Source organism: Alligator sinensis, unplaced genomic scaffold (genome assembly GCF_000455745.1).
Source record: "Alligator sinensis unplaced genomic scaffold, ASM45574v1 scaffold648_1, whole genome shotgun sequence".
Lineage (NCBI taxonomy): Eukaryota > Metazoa > Chordata > Crocodylia > Alligatoridae > Alligator > Alligator sinensis.
The window spans coordinates 1,304,607-1,318,648 of NW_005842353.1; the positions used below are offsets into that span (position 1 = coordinate 1,304,607).

A 14,042-nucleotide genomic window follows, 5' to 3' on the forward strand; every position below is an offset into this window, starting at 1 on the left:
TTTTATTTCTGTATTGAATAATTATCCCAAGTTGTAACAATTCAGAAAAACCAGGATATTTCCTAAAGCTACAAAACAAAGATTTAAAGAATTTACATTAAATATTACTGTGCACTTATGGAAACTTCTGCTAAAGAATATGAAGGATGAAGACAAGTCTACACATACTTCACAAGACGTGTCTAATGAGCCTTATCCACTGAGGTCAACAGGAAATCTTTTAAATTGATGTCAGTGGGTATTGAGATGTAGTCCATGTAACTGTAGATTACAGATAAGTCTAGACACAGAGGCTAAGTACAGACAATAAAAAAGCCCAAGGTGGAATTGACCCAGTCTTCACAGGTTTCTCTAAGTTGCATAGATTGAACCAATAATGAAGTGAACTCACATTCAGTTTTCGGTTGGGAAAAGCAGGTAGGTGCCTGCATTGACCCAGGCCAGAAGGCAGAGGGCACTTGAACATACCTCCCAGCCTGCTGGCCATTGCCAAGCCCAGCTGAGCAGGGCCACCTGCAGTTGGCTGTCTGGCACACACCCCTAAACCCTTGCTGTTCTGCCACAGGGAGGGGAAGGAGCTCCCTGTCCTGATGCTGAACTGGGGTCTGTCCATGTGAGGGGCACTCTATGCCTCCAGGGGTTTCTCCCAAGCTGGAGTCTGGCCAGCTGCAGGGAGCCCTGCACCAAAGCTGCTTCCCTTGCCCATGCAATCGGCTGGCTAGTGACTCACAGGGGTAGGGGAGAACGAACCCTGTCTTGGTGCCGAGTTGGGGTCTGAACCCTCCCCTGGTGGCCTGGATCAGGTCCACTTCCCCCGACTTCTTCCTCGGCACCCCAGATACCTGATCACTTTCTCCTTGCCTCCTGATTACCTGTGGTTGCCTGCACTGTCTGTCCCAGGGAGCAGGCAAGAAAGGGTTAAACTCTCAGCCTAGCCCCAGCTGCTGCAGCAGCTGCTGCTATTTTGACCAGAAGAGCAGACCCTAGCAGTTTAACCCCTCCTTGCCTGCTCCCTGAGACAGACAGCACAGGCAGCCACAGGTAATCAGGGGGCAGGGGGAAAGTGAGTGAGGACCTGGGGTGCTGGGGAAGGGGGTGCTGGGCCCACTCTGGGCTTGCAGGGGAGGAGGCAGACCCTGATTTGGCACTGCAGTGGGGGCTCCTTCACTCCCACCCTGCAGATCAGAGACTGGCAAGGCGTGGGGCTCAGCAGCCTGCCTGGTCACGTGGGGGGTGGGAGGAGGAATCCACCTCACCACCTCCCCCTGCAGCTGGGAGGACCAAGGCTCAAGGGACCCCAGGTCAGGGCAGGGGAAACCCCTGGAGAAGTGAGGGTGATGCCCAGCTCTGTATACCAGCCCTGGGATGGGGGACTTCTCCCCTCTCTTTCCCCCTGTATGTCAGTGACTCATTCTGGCACAGCCTGGCAAGTAGAGGGGGCAATCCTTGCAGACAAGGGCTTAGGGGCAGGGGCTGGGGCAGGGAGGCTCTTTTTCCCCACCTTCCCCGCTACCACCTCACTGAGTTAATGGGTTCAGTAGGCAGGACACAGGGCTGTCGAACAGAGGTTTTGCTGCCTCAGCTCTGTGATAGCCCAGGGGCAGGGGCCAGCCCTGCTTAGCTAGAGCAGACAGCCCAGGACAGGATTAGTCAGGAGGGGATCTGGGACAGAAGTTTGATAGACCTGTCTAACCTAAACTGATTCAGTCTGATACTACCTCCATCCAGATCCATCTTAAACTATCACTTTAAGACTTAAACTTATACCAGTTTATGTGTAATTTCTCTTTCTAGCCAGAGAGTTTAATTTCCCTGGCTAGAGACTTGTGATAGGTCTCTGGCCATATAACAATATCTGATCTTAGAGAGAAAATATTCCCATTCTCTGTTCCATCTATTTGGATACACTCACTTGAATGCTGATAGCAACAATAAACTTTAAAAACCCCCAAATGTTTTACTTTTTATCCTATGTATAGACAGACACTAACATGGCTACATACCTCTCTTCAGTATAGAGAAGTTAGGGTACCCAGTGTTCTTACACTGCTGATGTTTTATGCTAAGCCTTGGTTATGGAGCATTATTAGATGTGATGGCACAGACATTTGACGAACTGTTTTTATTGAGGCTTCAAATTGTGAATTGCTTCAAGAGCAGCTGTGGACCTTAGAGAAACAGGTCTTTAGAACTAAAATTTTAAGGACTGTACACCCTTAAAATTTATAGCAGATCTAAAGAACTGGTTTTGGCTCATCTCTTTTCTATGCTGCTAGGACACACACAGCTATCAAGTAATGGTGTGCATAATCCCTTGGATATATTTTTCTTCTTTGTTAACAGTTTTCCTTACACTATCTTCTGTGTTAGATTACCATTCATTTTCTTTGAGTCCATTAAGCTTTCACATACCGAGAATTGCCAGTACCGTGCTGTCTTTGAGTACTTCCATGGAACCTGAGCACACAAAATAGATAGCTTGCAAGGCATCTCCCTGCCGGAGGAGGTACTCCCCAGGAGCACAAAAGGAGGTTTTGATATGCAGAGACAGAGACCTGAGGCAACCGCGGCTGGCACACTCAAAAAGGGACAGTTGCAAAATCTCCTTGTTCAAGTGCATGGTGATGTCTGAGCGTAGCTCGTCTGGGAAGTCTTTTAAAAGCTGGCCAAAAAGGGAAAACAAAATCCAATGTTAACTGAAAAATAATTGTTTAAGCTATGATTTTCTCTTTCTCATTACATTTTATTTGTTGAAGTAAAACATACATATATATATGTATAACAATAAGATAAATATACAGTATATAGTATTATTTATATAATCTATATATATTATAGAAAGCCAAAATTTGTACTTAGTCCTTATTGACTCTTTACATAAGAAAATTCTTATAGATCTTGGGGATACATTACAACATTTAAATAAATGATTTTATTGCAATTTTTAAAATAGTCCTCTTTATAGTATTGCAACCCCTCTCATAATTCTTGCAAGTGACAGAATAGACTGTTTTGTATATCATGCATATAGAAGCAGAAAGTTGTGAATTATTAAAACGTGAAACAATGAAAAAGGATCTTCCTCTTTTTTACATTTAATTTAAATTGTTTTGGATTTTTAATCATCCATCTTCACCTAGAATATGCAAAGTGCCCTCTGTAGTGTACCATTGGTTTTTGAAGGGAAACTGAATGAGGTGCATGCCCTGCAGAAGGCAAAGTTTAGAGATGAATACAAAGAGAGTGATCTCCTAGTTTTTCCTTGGTCCTAATTAAGACATACTCCTACTATAGTTGTTGAGACTACTTCTGATCTCACTTATATTAGACTGAAGGCGGATCTGTTGCAGCAGGGCAAAATTACCACTAATTAGTACCTGCTTCTGCTCATGGATAATCTATTATACAGGGATAGTTTTAAAATGGGTAGATTTGTTATTCTTCGTTCTTCCATCAAGTCAACACAGAAAATTTTGGCGGCAATTCTGGAAAGCACGTAAGTGATTTCAGGCAACAAGCATGAACGTACTGAGCAGATTTTCAAAGACATAACAGGCATCTGGGAATATACTCTCCACTGAAATGCCAGTGGGATCTGGACATTTACTAGGCTTTTGGGGGCCTTGAAAGTCTCCCATTATGCTTCCATATCACTTAGGCACTACTGAAAACAAAACCCTTTCTGCTGTGTCATACACCAGAAATGAACCTCCTAAAGATCCTCAAAGAGAAGCCTCATTTATTTCTATGGTATCCACATCTATTTCTATATTATCTTCATTGAGTACTGTGTTTAAGGGAATGTGCTATAATGATAAAGCAGTATCTAATGGGAAACAAACTTGCCCAAATAAGCTTATCCAAACAAGTAACCTAGCTGCCAGAAGTTGTTATTTTTCCTGGGGTATAATAATATATAAAGAACAAATAAAGACATCTCCAGAACACTCTCCTATTTACATTCATGATACTCAGAAAGTAATTAATACCCAAAGAAATATGAGAGGTAGCATTTTACACAGCGGCCAAAAGATCCCTTACTGCTTTAAAAGTCCATGCAGCATCACTCAGTGAAATGCAGTCACCTATACATACTGGGTTGCAAACTCAAAGAAGGGGAGAGAGGAAGGAAGATAATTTTGGTCAACAACAGCGAGGAAATATCAGTTCTCATGAAAAGCACTGTGGGACCTTTAAGAAGAGTCAGCCTTAGGGAAAATGGTGCCCTGGGTGAACATATATTTTGGCACACCCCACCTCCCTGACCCTCAGCACAGGGGTCACTTCCCTCCTTTGTGGGATGCCTGCCTCTGCAGGTCCTGGACTCATGTGGGAACTTCCCTCCTTGCCCTGGAGCTGCATGTGGCAGCGTGGCACATTTCCCCGGCAGCCATGCCTGCTGCACTCCCTGGTGGAGAGGATCTCCCGAGGCCACTGGGGCAGCTTGGCAGCACCCACAGGACAGAGCACCCACCTGCAGAGCACTGCCCCGCACCATAACACTGCTCATTGGCAGTCTGAGTCTGGACCTGCATCCCCACAGACCTGGCCCTGCTCCTGCCCCTGTAGCTGTGCCCAGGGGGACAGGTAGACAGTGTCCAGTACTGCACTGCTCCACTGCCCATGGCTCCTGGCTCCACCCAGCTGGATGCTGCCATTCTGTGCCAGGCTCCCCCCAAACCAGTAGCACCTGTGTGGCTGTGGAGCTCTGTGGGCAGCAGGAAAGTGTCAGCTCCATGTGTGTGGCACAGAGGCAGTGGCATCATGGGAAGCCACTGTCCCCTTCTCCTCCCCTCCCCTCAGCAGCTGGCAGGAGGGAGGGAGAGAGCACATGAGGATGTGCCCAGAAGAGCCGTGCCAGGGAGGGAGAGGGGCCATAGGATGATTTGTGCTGGGAGAGCCCTCAGTGCTCCTGGCTCTGGTTTCCCCCGCTCTGTGAGATAGTCACCCTAGTGCTGCCGATGGGTGGACAGGGAGGGAGGGGGCTGGCAGCATATGGGTGGGGGGCATTGTAGTGGAAAACTCCTCCCTTTCCTCCATTCCATGTCAAAAGCAACTCTGTGGGCTCACACACTGCACTCCCTGGGCAGCTGCCAGTGTTGCTAGATGTCATGTCCAGGGAGCCCTGAGCTGCATGTGCATGCATTGCGCCTCACTGGGCATTTACCCACGTGGCCCACTTCTAAGGCTGGCTCTACCTTTACTATCCAATGCAGGGCAAACATCTCTGCTTTTATGGTATCATCCAAAACACCCTTCAAGAATAATTCATTAGTTTTTTTTTTAATGATAAAAATCTGAACTGGCCCTGCTGATATTTGAATTGATAGTTTCAGGAAACCTAGCTTTCCAAAACAGATACTTCAATGACTAACTTAACAATCCCTCTGGACTAACACTTTCAGCTTTATTCTTTAGCTTTATTCTTTCATATGCTCATTTGTTCTAATGTGTTACTTCACATAACATTACAAAAGAAAATATACTAGCCAGAAAATATTAACACAAATCTAAGAATCCAACTAGGGAAAAGGCTTTGATTACCTCACTGGAATCTATCCCGTTATTGACAGACCAGGTGGTTTGGAAATATTCAAGCATCCTCTGTTTTAGCTGCTGTGGCAGGTGATGGACCCGTATAAAGTCCTTCAGATCCTTGGTTCTTGTGTGATAAAGGGACCACCTGGAATACATCCTCTGAATTATGGCAGTCACATTGCCAAACACCATGGCATGCATCAAAGCTGGGAAGGATTGAAATGATGTACAATTGGATGCAAGATTTTTCAGATACTGTTAAAATACAATCTAGAAAATATAAAAGCAATATTCACAGATTCTACATCTAAATACATTGACAAAAGGAATATGCACTTCTGAAATACACAGCAATACCTTATTAATGAAATATTACCATCATCACCTTCATAAATTAACGTATATTTCCATAGTGCCCAAGGACCTTACTAATGGAATGGGATTCCACTGTGCTAAATGATGAACTCCAAATTAAAAGCAAAACAAAATAGCCAGTCCCTGTCTGAAAGAGTTTACAGAACCTAAATAGATGGTAAGGCAAAATTAGTACATAATATGGTGAAGCACAAGGAAACAATCAGAATAGCTGTCAGTATGATAGGAAGTCATCATATGGCCAGGTTGATAGCATGCTAAACAAACTGGAGAGAAAAGAAGAATTACATTTATGTATTTTTGTACAAAAATATAAAATTAGGAGTTGTACGCAAGTATATTTGACTGCAAGCTAAATGCAGGGGTCCTTTGAATTCTGGAAAATCAGAAATTAAAATGAAACTGAGGAGATAATTATAAAGCAGAAAATTGAGGTAATTCTGATAAATTCTATTAAATTCAGAATGAAAACCAAATTCTCCCCAGTGCTTAAGAATGAACAAATGTGCTATAAAACTGTTTATCTATATATTCTGACATACACAAGTTTACCTGCAATTAGAGACAGATTTGGGAATAAAAAGACCTGAAGGAAAACTGAAAGTATGCCTACAAATAAATCTGTCTGTCTTTAGGTGTGCACTGTGCTTTCCTGTCATCAGGAGAAAATATTAAGGTTGGATCATATGACAAGTAGCATTGATCTGGGGTATATAGCACATGTTTATAAATTGTTTATTGAAAAAACTATAAAGGACCTAATTACTTTTGTTAAAGGATATTGGCCTTTTAGCACTTGAAAGGAAGTGGAGAAAGACTCCCCAGAGTACTGATAGAGCTGGTTTTTAAACAAGGGAAACAGGGCGCTGACCTCTTATGGAAATTTCAATCGATTCAGACTGTGCAGAGACAGACAAGAATGGAAGAAAAAAAGTCATGACTCTTGGTGGTTAGTTTGTGAATATCATTAGAGACAGTCAAAAAGGGTCCCTGGTTTAGGACAGTTTAGAAAATTATTGTTAGCTAAATGCATCTAGATGAAGCTACCAGTAGCAGGATGGCTTGGAGAATTGGAATGAGAAAGAGACACAAAGTACATAGGACGGTAGAAACAATACATGGGTAAAAAACAAATAAGCAAACCAAACCTGTACTAAAAATACACTGAAGTTGCAAAATTCAAGGAGACAAAAGTTAAGAAATGCCAGAATTAAGGTTGTCGGCAAATATTTTATTCTATACATTAATTATGAGAAACTTTAATAATATAATCATATAAGACTTTTTTCCATTGGAACCCTGGAGGAGAAAAGGTGCTCACTGACAACATAGTTCTGAAACAACATTTTTTATCCTCAAAATTCAATGGTTGGCCCCATGAATTTTTTACCACATATGACTAAACCTTTCTCTGAGTAGTGAATTATTAATTTTCTTCTGATTTTTTGGTGGTGTTCATCACTATAGTATCCAAATATTTCACAAGTCTGAGTGAGTTTACTTTTACAACTTCTGAGTCAGGTGAGCAAGTGGTATTGTCCAGATTGACAGATGGGGAGCCGAGGCACAAAGATTAAGGCCATTTTGAATGCCCAATTTGACATGTAGTCAGTTGGTTTCTAGAATAATTTTCCTCATCAATGTCCTTGAGATGAGTGAGATTTTAAGCTTTTAAGGATCTGGAATTTCAAACAGTGACCTTGATTCTAATAGATATTCAGGGCTCTGCTTTCTACTTTAAAGAACAGCATTACACCTCTCATGCTGACAAGTCTTGAAGCTATAGGACTATTCAATATTTCCTAAGGGCCTTGTTATATCTTACACTGTGAGCCACACAAATGGTGATCAGTGTTAGTGCTAGCTCGAATCTGGAGCAGTCACACTTCAGGCCAGCAGGGGCCTAGAGGACTGAAAGGTCCCCAATTCCCCCTAATTCTGGGTTTCCCTGCTGCCCAGATCCCTGCTCACTGCCCCCTACCCCACTTCTACCTACTTGTACCTGCCTGACTGTCTGCCCAGGGAACCCAGAGAACAGCACTGGTGGTGGCCCTAGCAGGTAGGATGACCTTTCCCTGCCTGCTCCCCTCTGGGACAGACAATGCGGACAGCCACAAGTACGTGGGGAGAAGGGGGGCCAGTGAGCATAGATCCAGGGTGCTAGGAAGGCTGCAGAGGGGTGGGGGGGGTGGGGGTCAGGCCATGGGCAGTGGGCCCAGTCCTGGCCAGTAGGGGGAGAGGGGGTGGGATGTTCACACTAAAGTGTGGCCTAGCTCCCCCTGCCTGAGGAAGGGTGTTTGTACCCCAAAACTTGTAACGAATAATTTTTCAAACTATTTTAGTTGGTCTAATAAAAGATATCAGATTTACCCAAAGAACCTTGTTTTTTAATTTCCAATACACTTCTACTGTGTCCAAATTGAAATCTTGATGAAATTTACCAGCCTGATCAACCCCAATTCACAGGGGATCTATTATACAACTGCGGAAAAAATATATCTCAAAATTAAAACAGAGTTTTGCTGCTTGAATCAATTAGCTGCTTAACTTAGTATTATGTTATAAGGCTTAATAACCTGGTTGGTGGCTTGCCTCTTTTCTCTGCTGCACTGTGCATTATACAAATGACTTCAGTAGATAATAAGCTGCAGTGAGAATTAGGTCTGAGGACACTTTTTGTGACTAACTAATACATTCTAATTAGTGCAATCCCTGCTGCTTAGACCATACCATATTGATATCTGAAATGGAAAGAAATATTATTGATCAAATGTATATGTAATGAAGTACAATGTAGAGTCCCTTGATTTCTACCAAGCTACCAGGTTTTTGGAAGCTCTACAGCTCCAGAAGAATCAAACTCCAATGCTCCATTGCCACAATGTTCTATAGACCAGGAGAACCATTTAAAAGTTAAATACTTAATATTTCCATCATAATCACATTAACATTATAATTACATGATTTTTAAGCAATTAATTACAATTAATGATTGTATTTAAAGTAGCATTACTGATGGTGCTTGAATTAATAAGATGTAATTCCTTGACTTACTAGGGTTACAGCTGTGTTTTCAGGCCAGGGAAAAAACCTGACAATTCACCAGACCTCTCTCTCTGTCTCTCTCTCTCTTTTTTTATTTTGATAACCTCAGGATGCTGTGAGCTCACAGCTTACAGGGAATTCAACATGTACCCCAGTCTCTGGGTGTCAAGTTGTCAATTTTATAAGTTTATAGTGCAGAACTGACAATCAGAGTAATGCAGACTAGGCCTGGAGCAAAGTTAGATGGTGAAAATACTTACCACTAAATCCAGGATGATTAGATAGCCAGAGAAACAATGAGGAGCACAGAGCTCTAGTTATGACTTACTTGTCTCCCCTTCTCACCTGCAGAGTGCCGTCTTGGAGTTATATGAAATATGTATTATGATTTAATGTCAGCATTTTTAGTGGGAAGAATGGAGAGGAAAGTAAATGTATGAAAAGCTGCAAAACAATCTCTCCAATAGCACCACTTATACTAGACCAGGTGTATTACACCCTGAAGGTGAAGCATTATCTTTGTATGATGTATTAATTTCTTTGTCCCCCAAATAGTAATAATGAGCATTTTTCTTAAATCAATAATAAAACATTACCAGGAAAAATAAATAAGAATAAAAACAAGGACCAACAGGCAAAACCACCTCTGATGTTGGTACTACTTTGAAACAGTAGCTGGGTAAAAAAAAACAACAAAAAACCCACAAAACTACTTTCCCACTTGCAGTGAAAAACAGATCTTAAGACAACTGTTAGTTGATTTACTATAAAACAAAAGAGTTGACATGGGATTTCTTCAGTTCACTATTTTGCTAACATACAACATAACTATACAATCTTAGAAATCTCATTTTTTTGTCCAAACGCTTGCATTTTAGGATTAGTGTTTTACTTTAGTTTTCAATTGTTGTTTAAAATGATCTTTAGACCTTGTTCTCAAACCCTCTATCAACTTATTGTATAACATCTATACTTACCCCCAATCAGCATTGTGCAAATGGAAAATATCTTTTCTACATCAGTATTGGCTGAAACATTTCCAAACCCAACACTGGTGAGGCTGCTGAGAGTGAAATACAGGGCAGCTATATAGGCACTTCTGATTGATGGGCCTCCCAATGTATTATTGCCATAGTAAGGAGACTCTAAACGCTTCCCCAGTTCATGAAGCCAACCTGAAAAACAAAGCAAAAGAAAAATCCCATTGAGAAGCACCATAATGATGGTAACCACATACACTGTAAAATAGCCAAGACTGATGATGTTATATTCCATACACAATTAGAAGAATATAAACAACAGAGGTAGACAAACTGGAGAGAACCCAGAGTAAAGCAACAAGAACAATAAGAGGTTCAGAAACCTTGACTTGCAAGACAAGATTGAAGGAATTAGGTTTGTTCAGTCTAGAAAGGAGAAGATGTGGGATGGGACTAAGTGGTTTTCTGGTGTCCCTTCTAGCCCTACATTTCTATCAAAATGGAAATTAAACTGAAAATACTAATGGAGTAGTTGGAAAACTATGCCCTTGGAGGATTTAATCTTATTCATATATGCTTATAGTGAAAGCTGGATTTCTGAACTGATATCAAGTGTTTATGAGTTCCATTCCAGAAGTCTATATTGGACAATTCACACAATTCAATTAGGCAGAAAAAAAATAAAAGAGGAAGAAACCTCAAACAACTGTATAACATGGATATAACTTACATTGCATTCTATATATGAATCCTCCACTGCATACTTATTTAGCTACAGTTTGTAAAAACAATTCATATTCTGAGAGGCAAAGCATTACTCATATATTTCTTCTTCAAAGAAGAAATATACATATATATTTCTTCAAAGAAGATATAGACTCAGAGATCCAAACACATCATAGAAACCTGAATCCAGCAATTCTTTTTTCTAATTTTCATTTTTCTGACACACACACATAATTGAGAAACAGCTAAATAATTCTTGGTCTAGCAAAGTAACACAAAGAATATGCATAAACGACTCATGAGCAATGAATAGGAAAATGTAGAAAGTAAGAGCAGAGATAAATATTTTAATGCCAGGTACTAACCTTTTGGTATATTTACTTATGGTTATGTGGGAAATCTTGTTGATGATGCAGGCAGAAAAAAAAGTAGCGCAATTTACATGAAATGCCATCTTTTGTTTCAAATGATCAGTGTGGAGTTTCCCGTTTTGGGCTGTATTGTATCTCCAGGAAGCTCAAGTAATTATATAAAATGTATGCATGTGTTGACAGGTTGAAAGACAGAAACTTTTATAAATTTGAAACATCATTCACTCCACTTACCTTCTACTCACTCCACATAAATCACAAAACTAAAAACTGGAGAAATTCCCTTTAAATAGAATATTTACACAAACAGGGCAACAAACACTAAACATCAACTCCGATGCTTGTGATGAGATAGTCTCAATATTTCGTTCACCTGGGAGTCATACTGCTATTACTATAACTATTACTATTATTCCAGCCACAATTGCCTTCTCTGTACTTCCCCGTGCTACTCTTGAGTTGTGATGTTACCTACTCCAAAGGGAGTGAGAAAAAGGTAGGAGCAAAAGCTGTGGTCCTGCCTCCTAGTCCACATTGCTTAGAAACACAAATCAGATGGAAAGGTGATAGCTTGCTATACTTTCTTAGAGTGGCAGTGCAGAGTGAATTGGCTTTCCTTGACAAGAAAAAGTACCATAACATTTGTATAATTGACTCAAGACTAATGGTTGGTCCCCCTGGCTCTCCCTATGCCAATGGAGTATTAGTGTGGTTTGAGGGTGATCATAGAAGGTAAGTCCCCTCCCTATAAATTGATATTTTCAAGAACTATAAGCATTAAGCAGAGTACAAAGAGAAAACAATAGACAATAATTTTATTAATTCCAATATTTCAACTATGAGATATGGTGTTTGCTCTTAAAATGTCAACACACAGGGGGCATATGAGTTCCTGCACAGGGGGTATATGAGATTTCAGTTATATCCCAGTCTAAGAAACAGCAAATGCTGATGTCTCCTAGAGACATCTGCATAGTCAAAGGTCAGTGTTGATTTTCCAAAGGTAATGACTTCAAGTGTATGTAAAAACAGCAGGCAATATCAACAGGGCTAGGATTGCAGAAACATATCAGAAAAATATTTAAAAATATCTTCTCTCAAAAATAATGATACTTTACACCCACTCACCCTGTTCCTTGCTGAATTTTCTGTAGTCTTTTTTGTTCCTATTCATTCAGATAAAACAGGAAATTCCCAATGTTCAGGCTTTTCTCCCATGGTCAGGATCACAGAAGAGAAATGTCAGATTAAAGTTTGAAACCTGTGAAGTGCAACTGCCTCCCTGCTACTGAATGACCTTTGTTCCTAAATACTTCCATGGAAATTAAGGATCTGCAACATCTTTAAGACTGCACTCAGGATTTGCAGACATAGTCTGACAGAGCAGTTTTTGTCTGGGTCTAGAATTGACTTGGGTTTGTTAACAGGAATCGTAATCCAAGTTTTCTCAGTGGAAATGTAACAATGCAGTACCAGCCTGGTAGAAAGTAATTTATGAAACAGATCTAGCTGAGATTCAGTAAATTAAGAGGAGAACAGTTGCTGTTACAGAATGATCTGGTTCACCTAATTAAATGCTCACAGTCCCACAAAAATTTTTCAGAACAAATTCAAGGTTATAAGTCTAGACATCAAATGCAAAGGTAACAACTATGTTCCCAAAGGATGAGAAATCCTGCCTTTGAAAACAGTAACTTAGAGAAAGGATTTAGGGCTCCGAACAGATAATTGCCTCAACATGAGTACTCAATGAAATGCTGTGGCAAAAAGTACCAATGTTGAGAGGAGAATATCAACTAGAAGTAGAGAGGCAATCATTTTTCTACATGCAGTACTGGTACAATTGCTACTGTGTCTAGTTGTGGTGTCACCACTTCAAGAGGAATGTGGAAATACTGGGGAGTGCTCAAAGAGCCACAAAAATGGGAGAGGGGGAGAGGGAGGCTAATAAACAAAACCTTAAGGGCCTCATCTTATTTAGTTTATAAAAAACCCAGCAAATGACTCACCACATCACCCCATAGAGTTAGTTACACATAACTAAGAGATTTGATGGTTAGGAGCTTTTCAGTTTAGCTGACAATGGCATAACAAGATTAAATAGTAGAAACTGAAGTTTGACAAATCCAACACTGAAGTAACACACAATTTCCTTGGCTGTGAGAATATAATTAAACAGGAGGATGTGGTTGACTCATAGTCTCTTAGAGGCTTTGAAATTAAATTAGACCTCTTTGTAAAAGACATGCTTTAATCCAGGATCAGAGAGAAATTAGGACTTTATGCACAGGGTTGTGTGGCCTGAGAATCTCTCCTGGCCGTAGAATCTGTTAATTTAGGAGTTTCCCTATAGACGTCCCCTTTGTTCCTAGGATGTAACGATACGACTGCCTTCACTATTGCCTGGAGAAGTTGAGGAGGATTCCTCCTTCCTTCAATACATAAGTGGTGAGGTGTATTCTTTTTTTTTTTTTTATCACCTTCCTTTGAAGCATCAGAAATTGGCTGCAGCAGCAGACAGGAAACTGAATGTGATAGACTGGTGCTCTGAGGTGGTACATGTCCTTTATCTCAGATGCTATCTGATGCTTATGGCTTACAGGTGAGGAAGGAATTTTTCTTCAGGTCAAATTGGTAGGGATCTGGGGACTTTCTTCTTCTGCAATATAACTTATTGCATTTGGGCATATCAAACTTGATCAATTCCCTGCCACTGCAACAGCATTTGGCACTGGTGGCACTTCATTCTTTCCTACTTTCTAGCTCTGGTATGCAACAGTTTAATCATCTGAGGACAGAAATGCTTTTGCCTAACTAAAATCACTGGGCTCAATACAGGGATATCTGGGTGAAAGTCAATGGTCAGTGACAAACCAAAGGTCAGAATAGATGATCTGACTGTCCCGTCTCACCTTAAAATCTATGAATTCTATAAAATCTGTGCATCTGGGCATGATATTTGATTGTACCCAGGAAAGATAGGAGAACTTGGTATTCTCTTGTAGGG

The 14,042-nt window shown here is 40.9% G+C and overlaps 1 protein-coding gene across 1 annotated transcript in view; it reads right to left on the reverse strand.

Moving 5' to 3' along the window:
- KCNH8 (potassium voltage-gated channel subfamily H member 8) overlaps nucleotides 1–14,042 on the reverse strand; it is a 256,860-nt gene that overhangs the window by 58,185 nt on the left and 184,633 nt on the right. Inside the window, exons 8-10 of the mRNA XM_006029058.2 lie at nucleotides 9,936–10,133; nucleotides 5,545–5,744; nucleotides 2,413–2,662 (exon numbers count right to left, since the gene is read on the reverse strand). Of these exons, the coding sequence (XP_006029120.1) occupies nucleotides 2,413–2,662; nucleotides 5,545–5,744; nucleotides 9,936–10,133 (648 nt within the window). The remainder of the gene's footprint in view (nucleotides 1–2,412; nucleotides 2,663–5,544; nucleotides 5,745–9,935; nucleotides 10,134–14,042) is intronic.